General features: G+C 40.4%; 1 protein-coding gene across 1 annotated transcript in view; it reads left to right on the top strand.

Moving 5' to 3' along the window:
• The window catches only part of CWH43 (cell wall biogenesis 43 C-terminal homolog), a 56,356-nt gene that overhangs the window by 18,736 nt on the left and 19,854 nt on the right, over positions 1 to 17,766 (top strand). The window contains exons 7-12 of the mRNA XM_042934031.1: positions 417 to 674; positions 2,986 to 3,108; positions 7,330 to 7,409; positions 14,187 to 14,292; positions 15,374 to 15,509; positions 17,159 to 17,308. Of these exons, the coding sequence (XP_042789965.1) occupies positions 417 to 674; positions 2,986 to 3,108; positions 7,330 to 7,409; positions 14,187 to 14,292; positions 15,374 to 15,509; positions 17,159 to 17,308 (853 nt within the window). The remainder of the gene's footprint in view (positions 1 to 416; positions 675 to 2,985; positions 3,109 to 7,329; positions 7,410 to 14,186; positions 14,293 to 15,373; positions 15,510 to 17,158; positions 17,309 to 17,766) is intronic.

Genomic DNA, 17,766 nt, shown 5'->3' with positions numbered 1-17,766 from the left:
GGACACAGTTTTGGTATTACAGAAAATTTCACTTCTTTAGAAGTTTGTTTTGTTTTGTTTTGTTTTGCTATTAGGGTCTTAACACAAATAAGCTAAAAATGCCATTTCATTCCCCCTGTCTTTCCGGAAGAAATAGCACTGAGATTTACTAGATTCACACTCTGCCTCCACCTGTGCAAGTAACTAGCCGCATGACCTTGAGCAAATCATGTTAACCTCGCTGGACCTCAGTTTCTCATCAGTCTGGAAATTGGACCAGGATGCCCTCGAGGTCCCTTCTGGCTCTGAATAGCTAGCTATAAATTGGTCATCCTATGAGCCCATTATTCCTTTTTTTTTTTTTTTTTTTTTTAAGAAAATGGGAGAGACTCTTCTGTTTTTCCTGTCTGATTGTTTTCTTTCTCTGTCACAAACAGGAGCAGCTTCAGCTGCGGGCCTTCTTTACCTCCCCACGTGGGCAGCTGCCGTTTCTGGCTGTGTGCTTGCTGTCTTCACAGCATCCATGTGGCCTCAAGTGCTTGGACATCTTATTAGCTCAGGGTCGGGCCCTGGGAAAGCCATGACCATTGCCATGCTATTTTATCTCCTGGAGATACTTTTCTGTGCATGGTGCACGGCTTTTAAGTTTGTTCCAGGAGGTGTCTATGCTAGAGAAAGATCTGATTTACTTTTGGGTGAGTATATTTGAAAGGTCTGGATTAAAGTAGCTGCTTGAAAATACCCATCAGGCTGACTAGGATTTAGCACTTTACATGACCTAGGATATTGTGTCTTTTTTTAAATTATTATTAAAATAGACTCTCTTGATAAAAATAAAACAACTGGAGGAATGTCTAAATTACTACTTAAAAGATTTCTTAATTCATCAGTGAGTTTCAGTAATACTCATTACTGTAAAGGCCTTTTAGGTAAATTAGTTGTAAAAAAACAAACCCAAGTTTAATCCTTGTAAAGTATAAAGAGGTACTATGTAACAGTTGTATTACATGCTAGGCTAGGAAAAGTATGATCATGAGGCTCATGTTGCTACTTGAGTGCTGCTCATAAATATATAAAGAAATTGGGATTTTTCTGGTTCTCCCAAGTCTTAGTGGTGATTTTTATTTACCATATTTTTAACCAATAAAATATATTTTATATATATGAATCTTAGTCTAAATGATAAATTGCCAAATCATAGGATAAATATTTTCCATGCACCCAATTAAAATTTCATAGACTTAGCTCAGTTGAGTATTTCAAAAATTGCCTTCTGGCAGTGATGAAATTACTGATGTATACAGGCATCCACAAATCAAATGTTGCCTGTCATTTTAGTTTAAGTAAAACATGTCAAATGCTTCCAGGATAAAAATTGTGAAAACTTCAGGAGACAAAACATGTCAGTTAGGGATTCGGTTCTTTTGTGTTCACAAATGCAGTTTTCGCTTTGTTCGTTCATTCGTTCAAAAAAAATCTTGGGTGCCTGTATGTTCCAGACACAGTGCCATTTGCTGGAGACTTAAGAGACATAGGGTCCTTGCCCATCTGGCACTTGTAGTAGGGGAAACACCATACATAAAATTAGACAAATCCTTACAGAATTATGGTTGGGGGTGAGGGCTGCACAGAGGTCTAGGCTTCTACCTGTCCATCCCCCTGTGCCCTTGGTATTTTTCCGGTAACTGTACGTTTTCGCATAAACTTTTCTACTCCCTGAGCTAGACATCTAGCAAGACAGGCTGATTTGGAAGATATATTTTTTTAAATTATATGAAATATTTTAAAACAGCTGAGAATTTGCTATTTCGGGTAAACACCCATGCACTCATCCAGCTGGAGGCATAAATTGCTGCATTTCCTTTGCAAGAACCTTGGCTTTGCAAACTTTGTATTTCTTCTGGTTTCTTTCAGGTGTGTGTACTCTGTCCTGCTCTATCTCCTTGTCCAATGCCCTGCTTTTTCCTTACTCCAGCTTGCTTAGGGGTCTGCCATGTGGAGAAAACGAACAACAGTAAGAGCCATTCTAAGCATATGTTTATTTCTTCAGAATGTTACGAAGTTGTGCTTTTTGAGTGCTTGCTACCCCGAAACTGCAGAAAGTGCTTTTTTTTACAGCTGCATACAATTAAACATTTTTTTAAGTAAGACTGCCATACTGATAAGGCCACAAAAACTAAGGAGAGTTGGTAATGCTCAGTGTAGCTTTTAATACAATTGAAAAGAATCTGTATTGAATCAGAAACTAGCAATAAACTTATTGTCAAGGTTACTCCAGCTATTTCCTGAAAATTGCATATAATGTTTTTTTGCTAGCCTTCTGCCTAAGCTTAACTTCTGCTTGACATTTTCTAACTTACATACCGTTCAATCATTCTGTTTCCATTCTCATTGTATACAACTTCAGAAGTATGTAAACTTTACATGTAAGTTACATGGTAATGCATCCGAATGGAGCTCGTCTTGATTGGCCTTATTGGCACATGTGGTTGGTTCTAGCGTGCATCCACTGTGAGAACCCACATCCCAAGCCAGAATTATTGTCCCAGACACGGCTGTAGTAAGAGTCCACCTATCTTCCTTTCGAGTTCCTCAACCTGGTGCATTTGAGGTCTTTTCAACGGAGAAAACTCAGTCCCTAGGGCAGTTCAAAAGGCACCTTTCTCTTGGGCTCCACCCTCCTCTGCAAAATCGACAGCGATACCCATTACCAACCTAACAACGAAGAAACACTCAGGAAATTAAAAGACATTCCTCATCAAGAAAACGCTGGAGTCTTCTCATTTGAAGCAGGGTTCCTAGAACCTCCCGTCCCCCCAATTTCTTATGATCAATTCCAATTATCAAAAGCACTGCTGGAGTAATTGCTTAGGTACTGAGATAAATTAACGCAATCACTGAATTTTCCGGGTATGTCCACTGAAATGAAATCTAGGAACCTGAAATTTACCATTGGGAGGATTTTTGGATTAGAATGTAATACATTCTTGCTTTCTCTTTTAACAGGGACAGTGATGCTAATTATTGGACTAAATATGCTATTTAGTCCTAAGAAAAGCCTTGACTTTCTTCAAACAAAAAACAGTCCTAAAGTGCTTTTCAGAAAGAGTGAAAAATATATGAAACTTTGTAAGTTTTGCTTTCTTTTTTTAAATCACTTAATTGTAATAACATTTCAAACATGTATGAAATTAAAGAGTATAGTGCACCCCCATATGCCCCCTTCACCCAGTTTCAATAATCATTAATATTTTGCCAGTATCCTTAACAGCTGTCTTCCTTACTTGTTGTGGTGAAATGCTTTGAAGCAAATCTCTGGTAGCCTCTCATGTCAGGCACAAATACTCTGTTGTTAGTTTTGCTTCACTTCTCATATAGATAAGATTATTTAACAGGTAGAATTTCCAAGATGCTTTGTTCTCATTAGAACTATTTTCTATTTCAAACTATTTATTTCATTTCTTGTTCTTTTTTGGGAGCTTAAATATGTTAACATTGGGAATATTGATGAACTGGAAGCTCAAACATGAAGTTAGTTTACTATTCAATCTGACTGATTTCAAATGAACTACATTAAATAGAAATGTTTATTGAAAGGATTGCATTTGCAGGCAGTGTATTGGGATACAATGCACTACCGAACTACGTAGCATTATGTCGGATGTAAAGACGTGTAAAAACGGGTCTCCACCGTCAGTGACTTGATACTTGTATAAAGAAGACAAAATATTACAGTGTGAAGAGATAGAAAACAAGCTAAATAAAGTTTCAATGTATTTCTGAAAGAAATGCCACAAAGCAGCACCACCATTATGTAAATACCTTCATACTGTTCCATCATAATTTGAAAAGATTGTACTAAAATTTAGGGGATATTTTCAAAATTTAGAGTTTTGTTTTATTGCTCTTATGTTTTAGGTAGGTCTCTTAAACTAAGATCTGGCAGGTTTTATTTGCTTATTTTTAATACTTTTTTTTAATGTTTATTTTTGTGTGAGAGAGAGAGAGAGCACAAACGGGGTAGGGCAGAGAGAGAGAGGGAGGGACAGAATCTGAATCAGGCTCCAGGCTCTGAATTGTCTGCACAGAGCTCGGTGCAGGGCTCAAACTCAGGAACCGTGAGATCATGACCTGAGCCGAAGTCAGATGCTTATTTAACCAGCTGAGCCATCCAGGCACCCCTTGTTTGTTTATTTTTAATCCTGACAATCTTTGTCTCTATTGTTGCTGTTGTTGTTAGTAGTAGTAGTAACAGTATTAAGAACCAGAATTCTTTAGTTCATTCATCAAAATGAGGCATTTGGAACAGTTTATTTAAAAAGTTATTTAGACAGTTTTGTGTAATTTTTAAAAGTGGACTTTATTTTTTAGAGCCATTTTTGGTTGGAGCAGAAAGTATAGAGGTTCCCCATATACCCTCTGGCCCCACATACACACAGCCTCCCCCACTACCAGTAACCACCAGAGTTTATTATTACATTTATCATAACTGAGGAATGTATACTGACACATCACTGTCACCCAAAGTCTCTGGTTTACTTTAGGGCTCACTCTTGGTATTGTGTGTCCTGTGGGTTTTGATGAATGTATAATGAAATGTATTCACCATCATAGCATCGTACAGAGTAATTTACCGCCTTAAAATCCTATGCTCTGCCTGTTCATCGTTCCCTGCCTCTACCAATGGCAACCACTATCTTTGTCTTTAAAAAAAAGAAAAGAATAGACTCTATTTTTTAGAACAGTTTTAGATTTACAGATATATTGGGCAGGAAGTATAGAGTTCCTTCTCATACACCCCCTCACACCCCCACCTCCACAGTTTCCACCATTATTAACATCTTGTATTAGTGTGGTGTATTTGTTACGACTGACGAGCCGATACTGAGTCCATAGTTTACATTAGAGTTCACTCTCTGTTGTATGTTCTGTGGGTTCTAACAAAGGTATAATGACATCTAGCCACCATCACAGTATCCTGCAGAATAGGTTCGCTTCCTTAAACCTCCCCTGTGCTGCACCTGTTTATCCTTCCCTCCTTCCTCCAAACCCTGGCAACTACCCATCTTTTTACAGCCTCCATTGTGCCTGTTCTAGACTGTCAGTCTTGTCTTGTAACTTGAAAATGTAGTTTATTTTTGTTGTGATTGCTCATGCATTATGATTTATTTCTGTCATCTTACTTTGCTTTTTCTACTTTAAGTAGATTTCCCCCTATTTTTCTTCTTGCTTTCTTTTGCATTGATTGGGTTTTCCTTTTCTCTTTTTCTTATCCTCCGCCTTCCTACTCCTCTTTCTAGTTTGGAAATTATATCTTCACTTTCTGTTCTTTTAGTACTTGGTTGTTATTTTTTTCCTCTGCACATTAAAGATACTACTCTGTTATCTGGCTTTAGGTTTTGCTATTGGGAAGTCAGCTGTCGGTGTAATCTTTGCTCCTTTGGAAATAATCTGTCTTTTTTGCCTGGCAGCGCTTAACGATTCCTCTTTGTTTTGGTGTTCCAGAGTTTCCCTGTGATATGTTGGATGTGGATTCCTGCTTCTGCACTCCCCCTCCCCGTCTTCCCTCCACCTTGCTTGTTAGTGTTTGGACTTTCTGAATCTGAAGAGTCATGTCTTATATCACCTGTGGAAAATTCTCAGTTTTATTTCTGCAAATATTGCTGTTTTTCCATTCTTTCTCTTTTTCCTTTTTGAATCCAGTTGGATTGTGTTGGATCTTCTTATGATCTCTCCATGTCCCTTAACCTCTTCCATATTATCTACCTTTGTTTTTAAGCCGTCCCTTGCACTCATTCTCTATTCAGCTTTGTCTGCTGCTACTTATCTTGTCCACTGAGTTTGTAGTTTTATTTCTAGAAGTCTATTTTATTTCTTCACACATGTTCCTGATCATCCTATTGAATAACCTCTTTTATTTTTCTAAACCTGTTAAGCATGCTTATTTTATATTCTGATTCTAGAAGTTTCAACATCTGAAGTATTCGTGGGTTTGATTCTACAGGATTATTTTTTTCCCTGCTGGTGTCTGCCCATGGAGACTTGTTTTCTTGTGTATTATTTCTTGTACATACTTATGATTTATTTTTACCTGAAGCTCATGGTCCTTGGAACATTTCAGGGAAGATTCCTTGAAGCCTGAGTTTCAAGTATGGGTTGTACATGCATGTTGCATATGAAAATTAACCCAGGAATTAGACATTTCTCCTTTGCACAAAATCCTTGCCTAATAGATTTAATAATTTCATAAAATTATTTTTTATTCAAGTATAATTAACATACAGTGCTATATTAGTTCTAGGTGTACAATATAATGATTTAGCAATTCTTTATATTACACAGTGCTCATCACAAGAGTATGCTTAATCCCTTTCACCTATTTCATCCATCCCCCACCCACCTCTCCTCTGGTAACTATCAGTGTGTTCTCTATAGTTGAGAGTCTGTTTTTTGGTTTGTCTCTTTTTTCTTGATTTGTTCTTGTTAAATTCCACATGTGAGTGAAATCATATGGTATTTGTCTTTTTCTGACTGACTCATTTCACTTAGTATCAAACCCTCTACATCCATCCATGTTGTCGCAAATGGCAAGATTTCATTTTTTTTTTATGGCTGAGTAATATTCCATGGTGTATATATACCACATCTTCTTTATCCATTCATCTATGCAAGTTGGTACAGCTACTGTGGAAAACGGTATGGAGGTTCTTCAAAAAATTAAAAATAGAATGACCATATATATGGTCCAGTAATTCCTTTTCTGGATATTTACCCAAATAGAATGAAAACATGAATTTGGAAAGATCTATGCACCCCTCTGTTTATTGCAGCATTATTTATTTATTTTTAAATTATTTTTTAAATGTTTATTTATTTTTAAGAGAGACAGAGTGTGAGCGGGGGAGGGGCAGAGAGAGAGGGAGACACAGAATCCAAAGCAGGCTCCAGGTTCCGAGCTGTCAGCACAGAGCCTGACACGGGGCTCGAACTCAAACCATGAGATTGTGACCTGAGTGGAAGTCGGACGCTTAGCCGACTGAGCCACTCAGGCGCCCCTATTGCAGCATTATTTAAAAAATTGTTGGGGCGCCTGGGTGGCGCAGTCGGTTAAGCGTCCGACTTCAGCCAGGTCACGATCTCGCGGTCCGTGAGTTCGAGCCCCGCATCAGGCTCTGGGCTGATGGCTCGGAGCCTGGAGCCTGTTTCCGCTTCTGTGTCTCCCTCTCTCTCTGCTCCTCCCCCGTTCATGCTCTGTCTCTCTCTGTCCCAAAAATAAAATAAAAAAAAAAAAATTGTTTATAAAAAGACGAACTTAGTTTCTTTTAAAAAGTATTTCTTCTTTTTGTTTAGTTTTGTGGCTGCTTGTTGGTGTGGGGCTACTGGGATTAGGACTACGGCATAAAACCTATGAGAGGAAATTGGGCAAAGGGGTAAGTAATGAAAAATTTGGATATAGAATGTTATGTGTTATGTACGTATATGCATACATTTGTACACTTTATCATTGTGTTTGAACTGTAGATCTGGATCTCATGACTTCAGGGCCCTGAACCCCATTTCTTTAACCCTTAGGTCATAGGCTAATTATATAATGGAATTATTTCATGAAGTTGGGTTCTTGGGACAGGATAGACCCATTTATTAAAGGCAAGCTGCTCAAAATTTTGTTGTATGATGTTATCTTTGCCATTCTATCATTTAATATATCTAAACTATGAAGTAAAGAACTACTTTATAATGGGCTTTTTTTTTATGGGCAGATATTGCTGAAGGCAACAATATGAGAGCCTTTGATTTAAAAACAATCTTCTAGATAATTCTTGATTTTGAAGATTATGGGTAGTTTGTGTATTGATGAGTCATGGAAGTTTTCCTGTTCTTCCTTTCCCTGCTTGTGGTCGACAGGTTTAAATGTTTTATTGTCCCCTTCTCTTCTAGACAGGTGGGTAGAAGAAAAAGTAAGTTATTGCTGTGTTGTGCTTGCTTTCTGCGCTGATGAAGTGTGATGTGTTTCATAATGCGGTTAGAATTACAGTTTTGGCTATGACAGAATTTGAGGGTCAGCTCTGAATTTTAGTAATCTGCATCAACCAGGCAAATTTTTCATGAAAATAAAAAGCTATACTGAGCACGGAGAGCATGCTTCTCCTATTTACCTTTGCACGTCCAGCACCTGACAAAGTGCTTGCCACACACTCAGAACTCAGTAATGGTTTCTTAGTAAGTGAATAATTCATTACGTGGTCCCTTTCTTTTGTCCTTTGTTACTTGTTATCATTGCAGCATGTCAGTCAAATGAAGATACCTAATCTTCCTCTTTTCAAAAGGAGTCATTTCAGTTAGATTTAATACCTGTTCTTTTCCTTCCTTCCTTCCTTCCTTCCTTCCTTCCTTCATTCATCTGATAAATGCATACTGAATGTCTCCTGTGTGCCTGGTTCCCGGGGTACAGACATAAACAATTTGGACAAGACCCCTGCCCTCATGGAGTTTACATTCTAGTAGGGAAGAAAGACGGTATTCAGAGGAGGAAATAGACTGTCACTTTAGATCAGGCTGCTTGGAAGCAAAGAGGATTAGGGAGTAGAGAGTAACTGGACTGGGTGGTTAGAGAAGGCTGCTCTGAGGAGGTGATATTTGAGTGGAGACTTGAAAGCTGAGATGAAGCCAGTTAATCACAGAGCTAGGGGTAAAGGATTCAGGCAGAGGGCACGTGTGTAAAGGGCTGAGGGGAAACGGGTGGGGCATGTTTGAGGCCACCAAGGTGGCTGGTGCAGCTGAAGCTTGGTGAGTAAGGGGAAGAGTCATAGAAGATGAGGATGGGGAGGCCGGGAAGGATCACATCATACAGGGCCTTACAGAGCACAGTGAGGTGTCCTGATTTTAGTTTTCTTTCAGTGGAAGCCATAGAGTATTTCAAGCAGGAACATGAAGAAATGTGATAGCAGGTTGGCTGCTCTGTGAAGAATGGATTGTAGAGTAGAGACAGGGAGATAAGTGACAAGGCATTTTCAGTCATCCAAGAGAGAGACTATGGAGGTTTGGATGGGTGTGGTGGCAGTGCCATTGGAGACAACTGGGCAGACTTAGAGGATAGACTTGACCCTTGAACAGTGTGGATTTGAACTGTGCTGATCCACTTATATGCATATCTTTTTCATCAGTATACTGGAGGGGCGCCTGGGTGGCTTAGTGGGTTCAGTGTCCGACTTCGGCTCAGGCCATGATCTCATGGCTCATGGGTTTGAGCCCCGCAACGGGTTCTGTGCTGACAGCTCGGAGCCTGGAGCCTGCTTTGGGTTCTGTGTCTCCCTGTCTCTCTGCCCCTCCCCCACTCACATTCTGTCTCTGTCTCTCTCAAAAACAAATAAACATAAAAAAAAAAAGAAAGTATACTGGAGGTTTGTGACAGTTTGCAAATACTTGCAGGCCACCCACACAATGTAGAAATAGTGAAAAAATTAAGAAAAAGGTGTGTTGTGAATGTGGAATATATATGTAGAGACTAGTCTGTTTTGTCATTTACTACCAGAAAGTGTGGGTAGGTTTATTATCAAAAGTTACAATGTACCAAAACTTACACACACACACACACACACACACACAGACTGTACCTGGCTCATTTGCAGTGGAGAGAAATGTAAACATAAAGATGCAATATTAAATCATAACTGCATCAAATTACCCTTAGTCCATACTGTACTACCTCACCTCCTGCGGCTATCGTGGTGAGCTCAAGCGTCGTATCAGTTTAAAACTCGGTGTGATGCTGATCTCCAGGTGAGCAGTTTGTCCCTAGTGAATTTCATATTACAGTAAAAAGTGATCTCTCGTGGTTCCCAGGTGGTTTTGATTGTAAACAATACTGTAGACCTTGAGCATCAACATGGGACTCATATGAAGTGCCTCTAGTGATGCCTGAAGTGCTCCCAAGAAGCAGAGAAAAGTCATGACCAGAAAGCGTTGAATTGCTTGATATCCTGTAGATTGGGGTCTGCAGCTACATTCACCAGCCGTCTTGACATAAAAGATCCAGTGTAAAAAGAAAAAGGAAAAAAGAAAAGGAGATTCATGAAGCTGTCGCTGTGGCCACACCAGCAGGCATGAAAACCTCACACTTTTTTTTGCGAAATACCTTTCTATGTCATACTGAAAATGCAGCTTTTAGGTAGGTGCGGGATTGCTGTAAGAGAGGCATGCCTATAGACTCCATTATGACTTGAGAAAAAGCGAGATCATTATGGAACAACTTAGCGCGAAAGGCAGGGGAAGGATCTAAAGCTGGGGAATTTAACTTTAGAAAGGTTTTGGCTTAAAAACTGTCAAGATAACAGGAGAAGCAGCTTCCGCCCACCAAGGGGCAGCAGAGAGTTCCCAGACCCCATTAAGGAAATCATTGAGGAGAAAGGATACTAGCCTGAACAGGTTTTTCTTGCAGAGGAAAGGACCCTATTGTGGAAAAAAATGCCACAAAAGACACCTGTTTGTATGGAAAAGAAGCGAGCACTAGGATCTAAGGTAGGAGGGATGTGCTAACTCCACTGTTCTGTGCAAATGCAGTGGATTTATTATCAGGGCTGTCTTTATCTATAAAGCTGCTAACCCTGAGCCTTGAAGGGAAAAGATAAACACCAGCTACCAGTCTTTTGATTGTATAACATGGAGGCCTGGACAGTGAGAACCCTTTTTCTGGATTAGTTCCATTAATGCTTTGTCCCTGAAGTCAGGAAGTACCTTGCCAGCAAGGACTGCCTTTTGTAGTTCTTTTGATATGAGACAATGCCCCTGACCACCCAGGATCCCATGAGTTCAACACCAAAGGCATCAAAGTGCTCTACTTGCCCTCAGGCACAACTTTGCTGATTCCGCCTCTAGATCAGGGAGTTCTATGGCCCTTTAAGGCTCATTACACACAATATTCTATGAAAGAATTGTCAGTGCTGTGGAGGAGAGCCCTGACAGATACAACATCATGAAAGTCTGGAAGAATTACATCACTGAAGATGCCGTTGTTTAGAAGAAGTCATGAAAGCCATCAAGCTCGAGACAATAAATCCCTGCTGGAGAAATCCGTGCCCAGATGTTGTGCCTGACTTCACAGGATTTATGACAGAGCCAATCAAGGGAATCACGAAAGGGACTGTAGATAATGGCAAAAAAAAGTGGAGGCTGAAGCGTTTCAAGATACGGATCTTAGAGAACTTCAAGAGGTAACAGACACCACACCAGAGGAATGAACAGATGACCCACTGGAGATGAGTGCTTCCAAACCAGAGCCAGATGATGAGGAAGATGTAGAGGACGCAGTGCCAGAAGACAAACTGACATTAGACAGTCTAGCAGAAGGGGTCCAATGATTCAAGACTGCTTTTGACTTCTTTTACGACACTGACCCTTCTACGATAAGGGCACCGAACCTAAAGCAAATGGTGGAAGAAGGACTGGTACCATGTAGAAACATTTTTGGAGAAATGAAAACGCGAAAGAAGTCAGACAGAAATTACAGTGCATTTCCAGAAAGGTATACCAAGTGTGCCTGCTCCTCCTGCCTCCCCTTCCTCTTCCTCCACCTCTTCTCCTCTGGCACCCCTGACACAACAAGACCACCCGCCCGCCCCTTCCTCTTCCTCCTGAGTCTACTCAACGTGAACACGATGAGGATGAAGACCTTGATGATGACCCACTTGCACTTTATGAGTTGTAAGTAATCATCATGCTGTACACCTAATAAATCTGTCTGTTGTGTGTGTGTCTTTGTGAAAATCTACTACCTGTACAGCAAGAACTGTTCAGACATTTGGTGTCCCTGTCATCAAAGTATTCACCATGCAGAACACTCTGTGCAAGACTCCTATGGAGGTGGACAGCCTATCCTTACGTAGGCATAAGGTGAGTGTATGTAATGCAAAATTAATCACGTCTTAGTTTTCCCACTGTTTTATAACTCTGCTTTCAAAGAATTATATTAGCATACAGCATGCCTCTCTCTTATCATTGGAGAAATTGTGTATCAGCCTATCATTACAAGACAAGTGGTTAAAAAAAATGGAACAGTGTTTCCAAAATTGCATTATAACGATGACTATAATACTGTATGCCATAAAAATTTTATAATGATTCATTCATTAATTGTATAGGCTAGGCTAGCATGAAGCTGTCATGTCGATTATACTAGGTTACCATAAAGCAAACATATTGCTGCTTCTTCATTATCAATGCATGAATTGTTATAGCTGGAAGTAAATATGAACTTCTTTTTCACATCATCTTTTTTTTTATTTAAAAAAATTTTTTTAATGTTTATGTCTGAGACAGAGAGAGAGCATGAATGGGGAGGGACAGAGAGAGAGGGAGACCCAGAATCGGAAGCAGGCTCCAGGCTCTGAGCTGTCAGCACAGAGCCTGACGCGGGGCTCGAACTCACAGACTGTGAGATCGTGACCTGAGCCAAAGTCAGTTGCTCAACCAACTGAGCCACCCAGGCGCCCCTCACCTCATCTTTTCATTTTTGACGTCTGCTGTTAGTAATATGTATAATACCTATAGTGTTTTGTATCATATAAGACCATGTTGATATAGACACTGACACAAGATTCATCTTATAAACAGATGATACAAACTTACAGTATCGATAACTATGGTACACTACTGTAAATATGTCTTGTCTTCCCTATGATTTTCTAAATAACATTTTCTTTTCTGTAGGTTATATTTATTATAAGAATACATTACATAATACATGTATATAATGTATAAAATGTGTGTCAGTCGACTGTTATGTTATTGGTAAGGCTTCCAGTCAGCCGTAGGCTATTAGTAGTTAAGGTTTTGGGGAGTCAAAAGTTATACATGGATTTTCAATTGTGCAGGGAGACAGAGCCCCTAACTCTCGTGTTGTTCCAGAGTCAAAGGTATTCTGAAAGAGTTGACAGGATTTACTGATGGATTAGATGTTGCTCGATAAAGAGAAGGAAGAAATCAAGAATGACTTTGATGTCTTTGGCTTGAGCAACTGGATGGAGGGTGGTGGCGTTTACTGACATGGGAAGAATGAGAGAATAATAGGTTTTGGAGTGGTGAAATCCAGAGTTAATTATAGTTACATAGTTACATGAAAAGGGATAGTTTAATGAATATAATCATGCCTCTTGAAATCCCTGATGATGGCTCCTTTCTCTTTATATGACATTCACTAAACTGAATAATTTTCCTTATATGAAGATGAAAAGCCCAGCTTACTGCTGGTAGCATACCAAGTCACCAGTGTTTACATGGTGGCATTCCGTTGCAAGAGGTTGCTACTTAAATCATCCTCCCAGCTTCAACCTGTATGGTTCACTCGAAGTTGCTTTTCCAGTTGCGGTGATACATTTGTTCTAATGCAGCCATACTATTTCTCAGGATCCCTGTTATAGATCAGTGAGGTATTTGCTTAAGATGGATGGTGAGGGTTGGGCAGTGATTCTCTGACTGAGCCCATGAGCCCAAAAGATGAACTCTCAAAGGCGGCTGTGCTCCTGAATATTGGCTTTGTCAGTGCCGTAGAGGAGTAACAATATGTATAACTCAGAATCGGCAGGCTGCTTTACAAATACGTGGAAGGACTCTGTATATCCCTCTGTGATCTCATTCTTCTCCTGTGCAAGGGTTACCTCTGTCTGGAATATGGTGTTTATCATTTTTCATACATTTCTTTATATTGTGCTTACCTATGAGATAACCCCAGGCAGTATCGTTTGTTCCGTGTTTTCAACTTCACCTCTATGACATTTGACATATACATTCTGCAACTTATTACTTAAAATCACTTTTATGAGATTCATCCCTGACTCATTTATTAGGGCTGGGTAGTATTCCATTGTAGGTCTGTGACACCATTTATTTATCCATTTTCCTATTTTTCCTATTGAAACAACAGCCAGGTTGCTTCTAATTTTTTGCTATTATAAATGATGCTTATTATAAATGCTCACTTTCCAAATATTCCTCCTCACTTCCAAGCTTAAGCTGGAAGCTCATAGAAGATTTATTATTAGAATATCACCTAGCAAATAGCTCCCTGTTTTAAGAATTAAATGTGGGAAAATTCACCAAGAAAATTCCTTTGCTGAAATACGAATTTTGGTAGAGAGAGGTGGAGAAAGCTGGGTGATTGGAACCGCCATTGTTCCTAGTCATTGTAAATTACCATTAAAATTACTCCTCAGGGACCAGCCACAGAGGTCTCTGCTGCCATCTGGCCTTTTCGGTTTGGCTATGACAATGAAGGATGGTCCAATCTAGAAGGATCGGCTCAGCTGCTCAGTCAAACAGGTAAGCCTTTTACCGGAATTAGTTCCAGGTTTTGAGAAACCACTGCTGTTATTTTTATTTTGAACGAGATCATAAGGAACAGGAGGAGGCTTTGCTGGATCATAAACTAATCTCGTAAAAAGGCTTCATTTTGGTAGGCAGCTGCAGAAGGATTAAGCTACCATAACCACATCTGTCTTTGAGAGCAGTCAATTTAGTTGATCCTGAACAAAGCCTCACACTGAGTATCTGCAGGGAATTCTTGTCAGGCCCCTGCTCCAAGAGATACTCTTCCTGGTGCTTTCTGTTGCTTGGGGACCCACTGTGGGGGACCCGAAAGCAGTCGGATCAAAAGGCAGAATGGGTCAGAGTGAGGGCTCATTTGGGAAGCACATTGCTTTCAAGAGCCTAAGGGCCAGTTTTTAAGTTTCTGTGCCCTGGGGTGCGCCTCTTTTTATGAAGAATCCTTTAAAAGGTGCGGGTATTTGGTTCTTAGATCAACTTTGTGGAACGTGGAGCAAGGTTCGTGAAGGTCTAAACTGTTCTGGTTGCTCCTAATGATAAGTATGTCCCCTGAGACATACTTATGCTGAGAGTCTATATGATTCTACTGCCAGTAAGGAATTTCCGTGGCCTTTCTTCTTGACTATAGGCCCTGGGGGCAGCTGGTCCGAGTCAGAGAAAACCAGTAAACTTACTTCTGTGCCAATACCATGGAAGTGTTTTCCCAGGAATAAAATGCCGTTACATACCACTTTGTATTTCTGAACATAAGTTGCGTATTTGAAACAAACATTATGCTTATTTGAAATCTTGGGAAATCTTGGGAAAGATGTTAAAAATATTTGAAAATGTAAAAGATACATTTTCATCCTTTTCTGTGTTTTCTCCAGGTGTCCCATGTTTTAATTACATTCTAAACATGGGAAAACTCCTCTTATGGCTCAGGTCTGACGCATTTCACTTTAGTGACTCATTAGAAACTACTTTGTTTTTTGATTTATGAGGAAAGGCAAAGGGTTGAAGAAGAAAGTTTTACTAACTGTTTTTGCACAGCTGTGGTTAATCACTACATACTTTTTTTTTTTTTTTTTCTGAATAGGTGCAGATTTCATAACAATTTTGGAGAGTGATGCTTCTAAGCCCTATATTGGGAACAATGACTTAACCATGTGGCTAGGGGAGAAGTTGGGTTTCTATACCGACTTTGGCCCAAGCACAAGGGATCACACGTGGGGGTGAGTGTACTTTGGGAACACAGCCCTGAAGACCAGGAAGCTTGGGCTTAGAGCGGAAGGTTGATGTTCTCATTCCTTTGTCCTATGAATATGCCTTAGGGGTGCTTCCTGGGAGGGATGAGAAGGTGCCGAAGATAGCGTATTCTGTGATCATTTTTCATGGTGGCCCGGCTGCTGGATATTTTCAGTTCTTCAGCATTATAAACCATTCAGTGTAGGAGCTGAGGTTTACAGCGCTAAGCGTGTCTGACCTGGATGCTGTCCTCACAGGGCTTACATTCTGGTGTGAAGAAACAGAAAATCAATATGTACACATGGAAATAAATAGGAATTTGAAATCGTGATAAGTGCTATGTAGAAAAGGAACATGACTGGGTAGGAGGGGCAGGGGATGCTGAGGGATGGTCAGGAAGGTCTCTCTGCAGACTCACCATGAGGAGGACCCAGGACCTAGCCGTGGGCAGTGCTGAGGGAACTGCCAGTGCAAAGACTTGAGGCAGGGTTAGGCTTGGTGGGCCTGAATGTGGGGACTGAGGGGGAACCAGTAAGAGATGAGGTCAAGGGCAGGCCCCTGATCTTAGAAAGTCACATAATCCCTGCTGGGGACTGAGGAATTCAATTTTGACGGGAAGCCATTGGCTGCGTTTTAAATGGGAGCCATCTGATCTGATTTACATTTCAAAAAGATCCTTCTGGCTGTTCCTAGAACAGCTTGTTGGGGGCAAGGATGGGAGCGAGCAGGGAGACAGGTGATGAGGTAGGTGCACTAGCACAGGTGAGAGATGGCAGTAGGAGCCGTGGTCATGGGGAGGAGGGGGGTGGGCAAATTTAAGACCTACTTTGGAACAGAGCTGACAGGACTTACTGATGGTTTAGATGTCAGGGGCCAGGAAGTGATAAAAGACAGCATCTATGTTTGTTACCCAAATACCTGATAGGACATGTTGTTGTTTAATGGGACGGGGACAACTAGGCAGAGCAGACAGATTGTGCTAAATTTGAGATGCCTCTGGACAGTCAAGTGACATCTAGTAGGATGTTCTGTGCAGCGTGGAGGGCCAAGTGGGACAGGATAAGCTGGACATGTGCACAGATTCAGGTGACATCACTGTAGAGGTCATCCTGTTGGAGGGGCTCCATGAGGGGCCAGAGAGAGTACATGCAGCCAGGGACCAGGGAAGAGACCTGGCTGAGGTCTGAGCTCTGCTCATCCTTTTTATATATAGTTCTTTGACGTAGAGTGAGGTAGAACATGTTTTCATATCTTTTTTGGACAGTTTATAATTCCTAATTTTGTAATTTGTTACTTTGTGTCCTTGCTGGCAAGATTGTACATTCCCAAATGTGTTGATTAATATTAGAACTATTTATGCAAATATGTTGCCAGAGTATCAACTTAAGGAAAATAGATTTTGTGTATTGCTAATTCAGCCCTTTTTGTGTCTCCATAGTATTTAATAAAACAGAGTTGATGGCATTGTGCTTAGCGACATAAAGAGACATGCTAAATAGCAGAGACGCAATGTATTGTCTCAGACAGCCATATTAGTGCTTTGAGCACATCCCTTTTTAACACATGTGCTTAGTCCTGTCTCCATGATATGGTGGGACCAATAATGATGCACATGTTTCTTTTCATTCCAATGCAGGATTATGGTTTTGTCCCGATACCCAATTGTGAAGTCAGAGCATCACCTTCTTCCATCACCAGAGGGCGAGATCGCACCAGCTATAACAATGACTGTTAACATCTCGGACAAACTGGTGGATTTTGTCGTGACACACTTTGGGAATCATGAGTGGGTTTCTTTGGTCTTTCTAATAGTACACAAATGCCAAGAAATATTATTAGTACATTACTTTGATTTCAAAGCAGTGACTTTTCTTTTTTTTTTTTTCCTCCCAAAGTATTTTTCCTTATGTAGCTGGTTTTAAAAAATGAAGCATAAAACATTTGTGGGTGGTCCTTAGAGATGGTACGGGGCAGCAATGATGGCTGTGTTAGCCAGCAATGGCCGAGCAGGTGCTGTGCTAAGTACATTATTGCATTTAGTCTTTACTCTGTATAATGTTAGTACCATTATAGCCCCATTTTACAGATAAAGACTGTGGACTGAGAGAGGTTAGATGACTAGTCTGAGAGTGTCACCCAATGAGGCATTAGGTAGACGTAACTCAGAGCCTGCATGTACTTGGGACCATGTGGTAAACCGGACTACAGAAAAATGAAATATTCTTTTCCTACAGGATTATTACA

This window comes from Panthera leo, chromosome B1, assembly GCF_018350215.1.
Source record: "Panthera leo isolate Ple1 chromosome B1, P.leo_Ple1_pat1.1, whole genome shotgun sequence".
In the NCBI taxonomy this organism is placed as follows: domain Eukaryota; kingdom Metazoa; phylum Chordata; class Mammalia; order Carnivora; family Felidae; genus Panthera; species Panthera leo.
The sequence above is the reverse complement of the archived record's forward strand: the minus strand, read 5'-3'. Positions and strand labels throughout refer to the sequence as shown.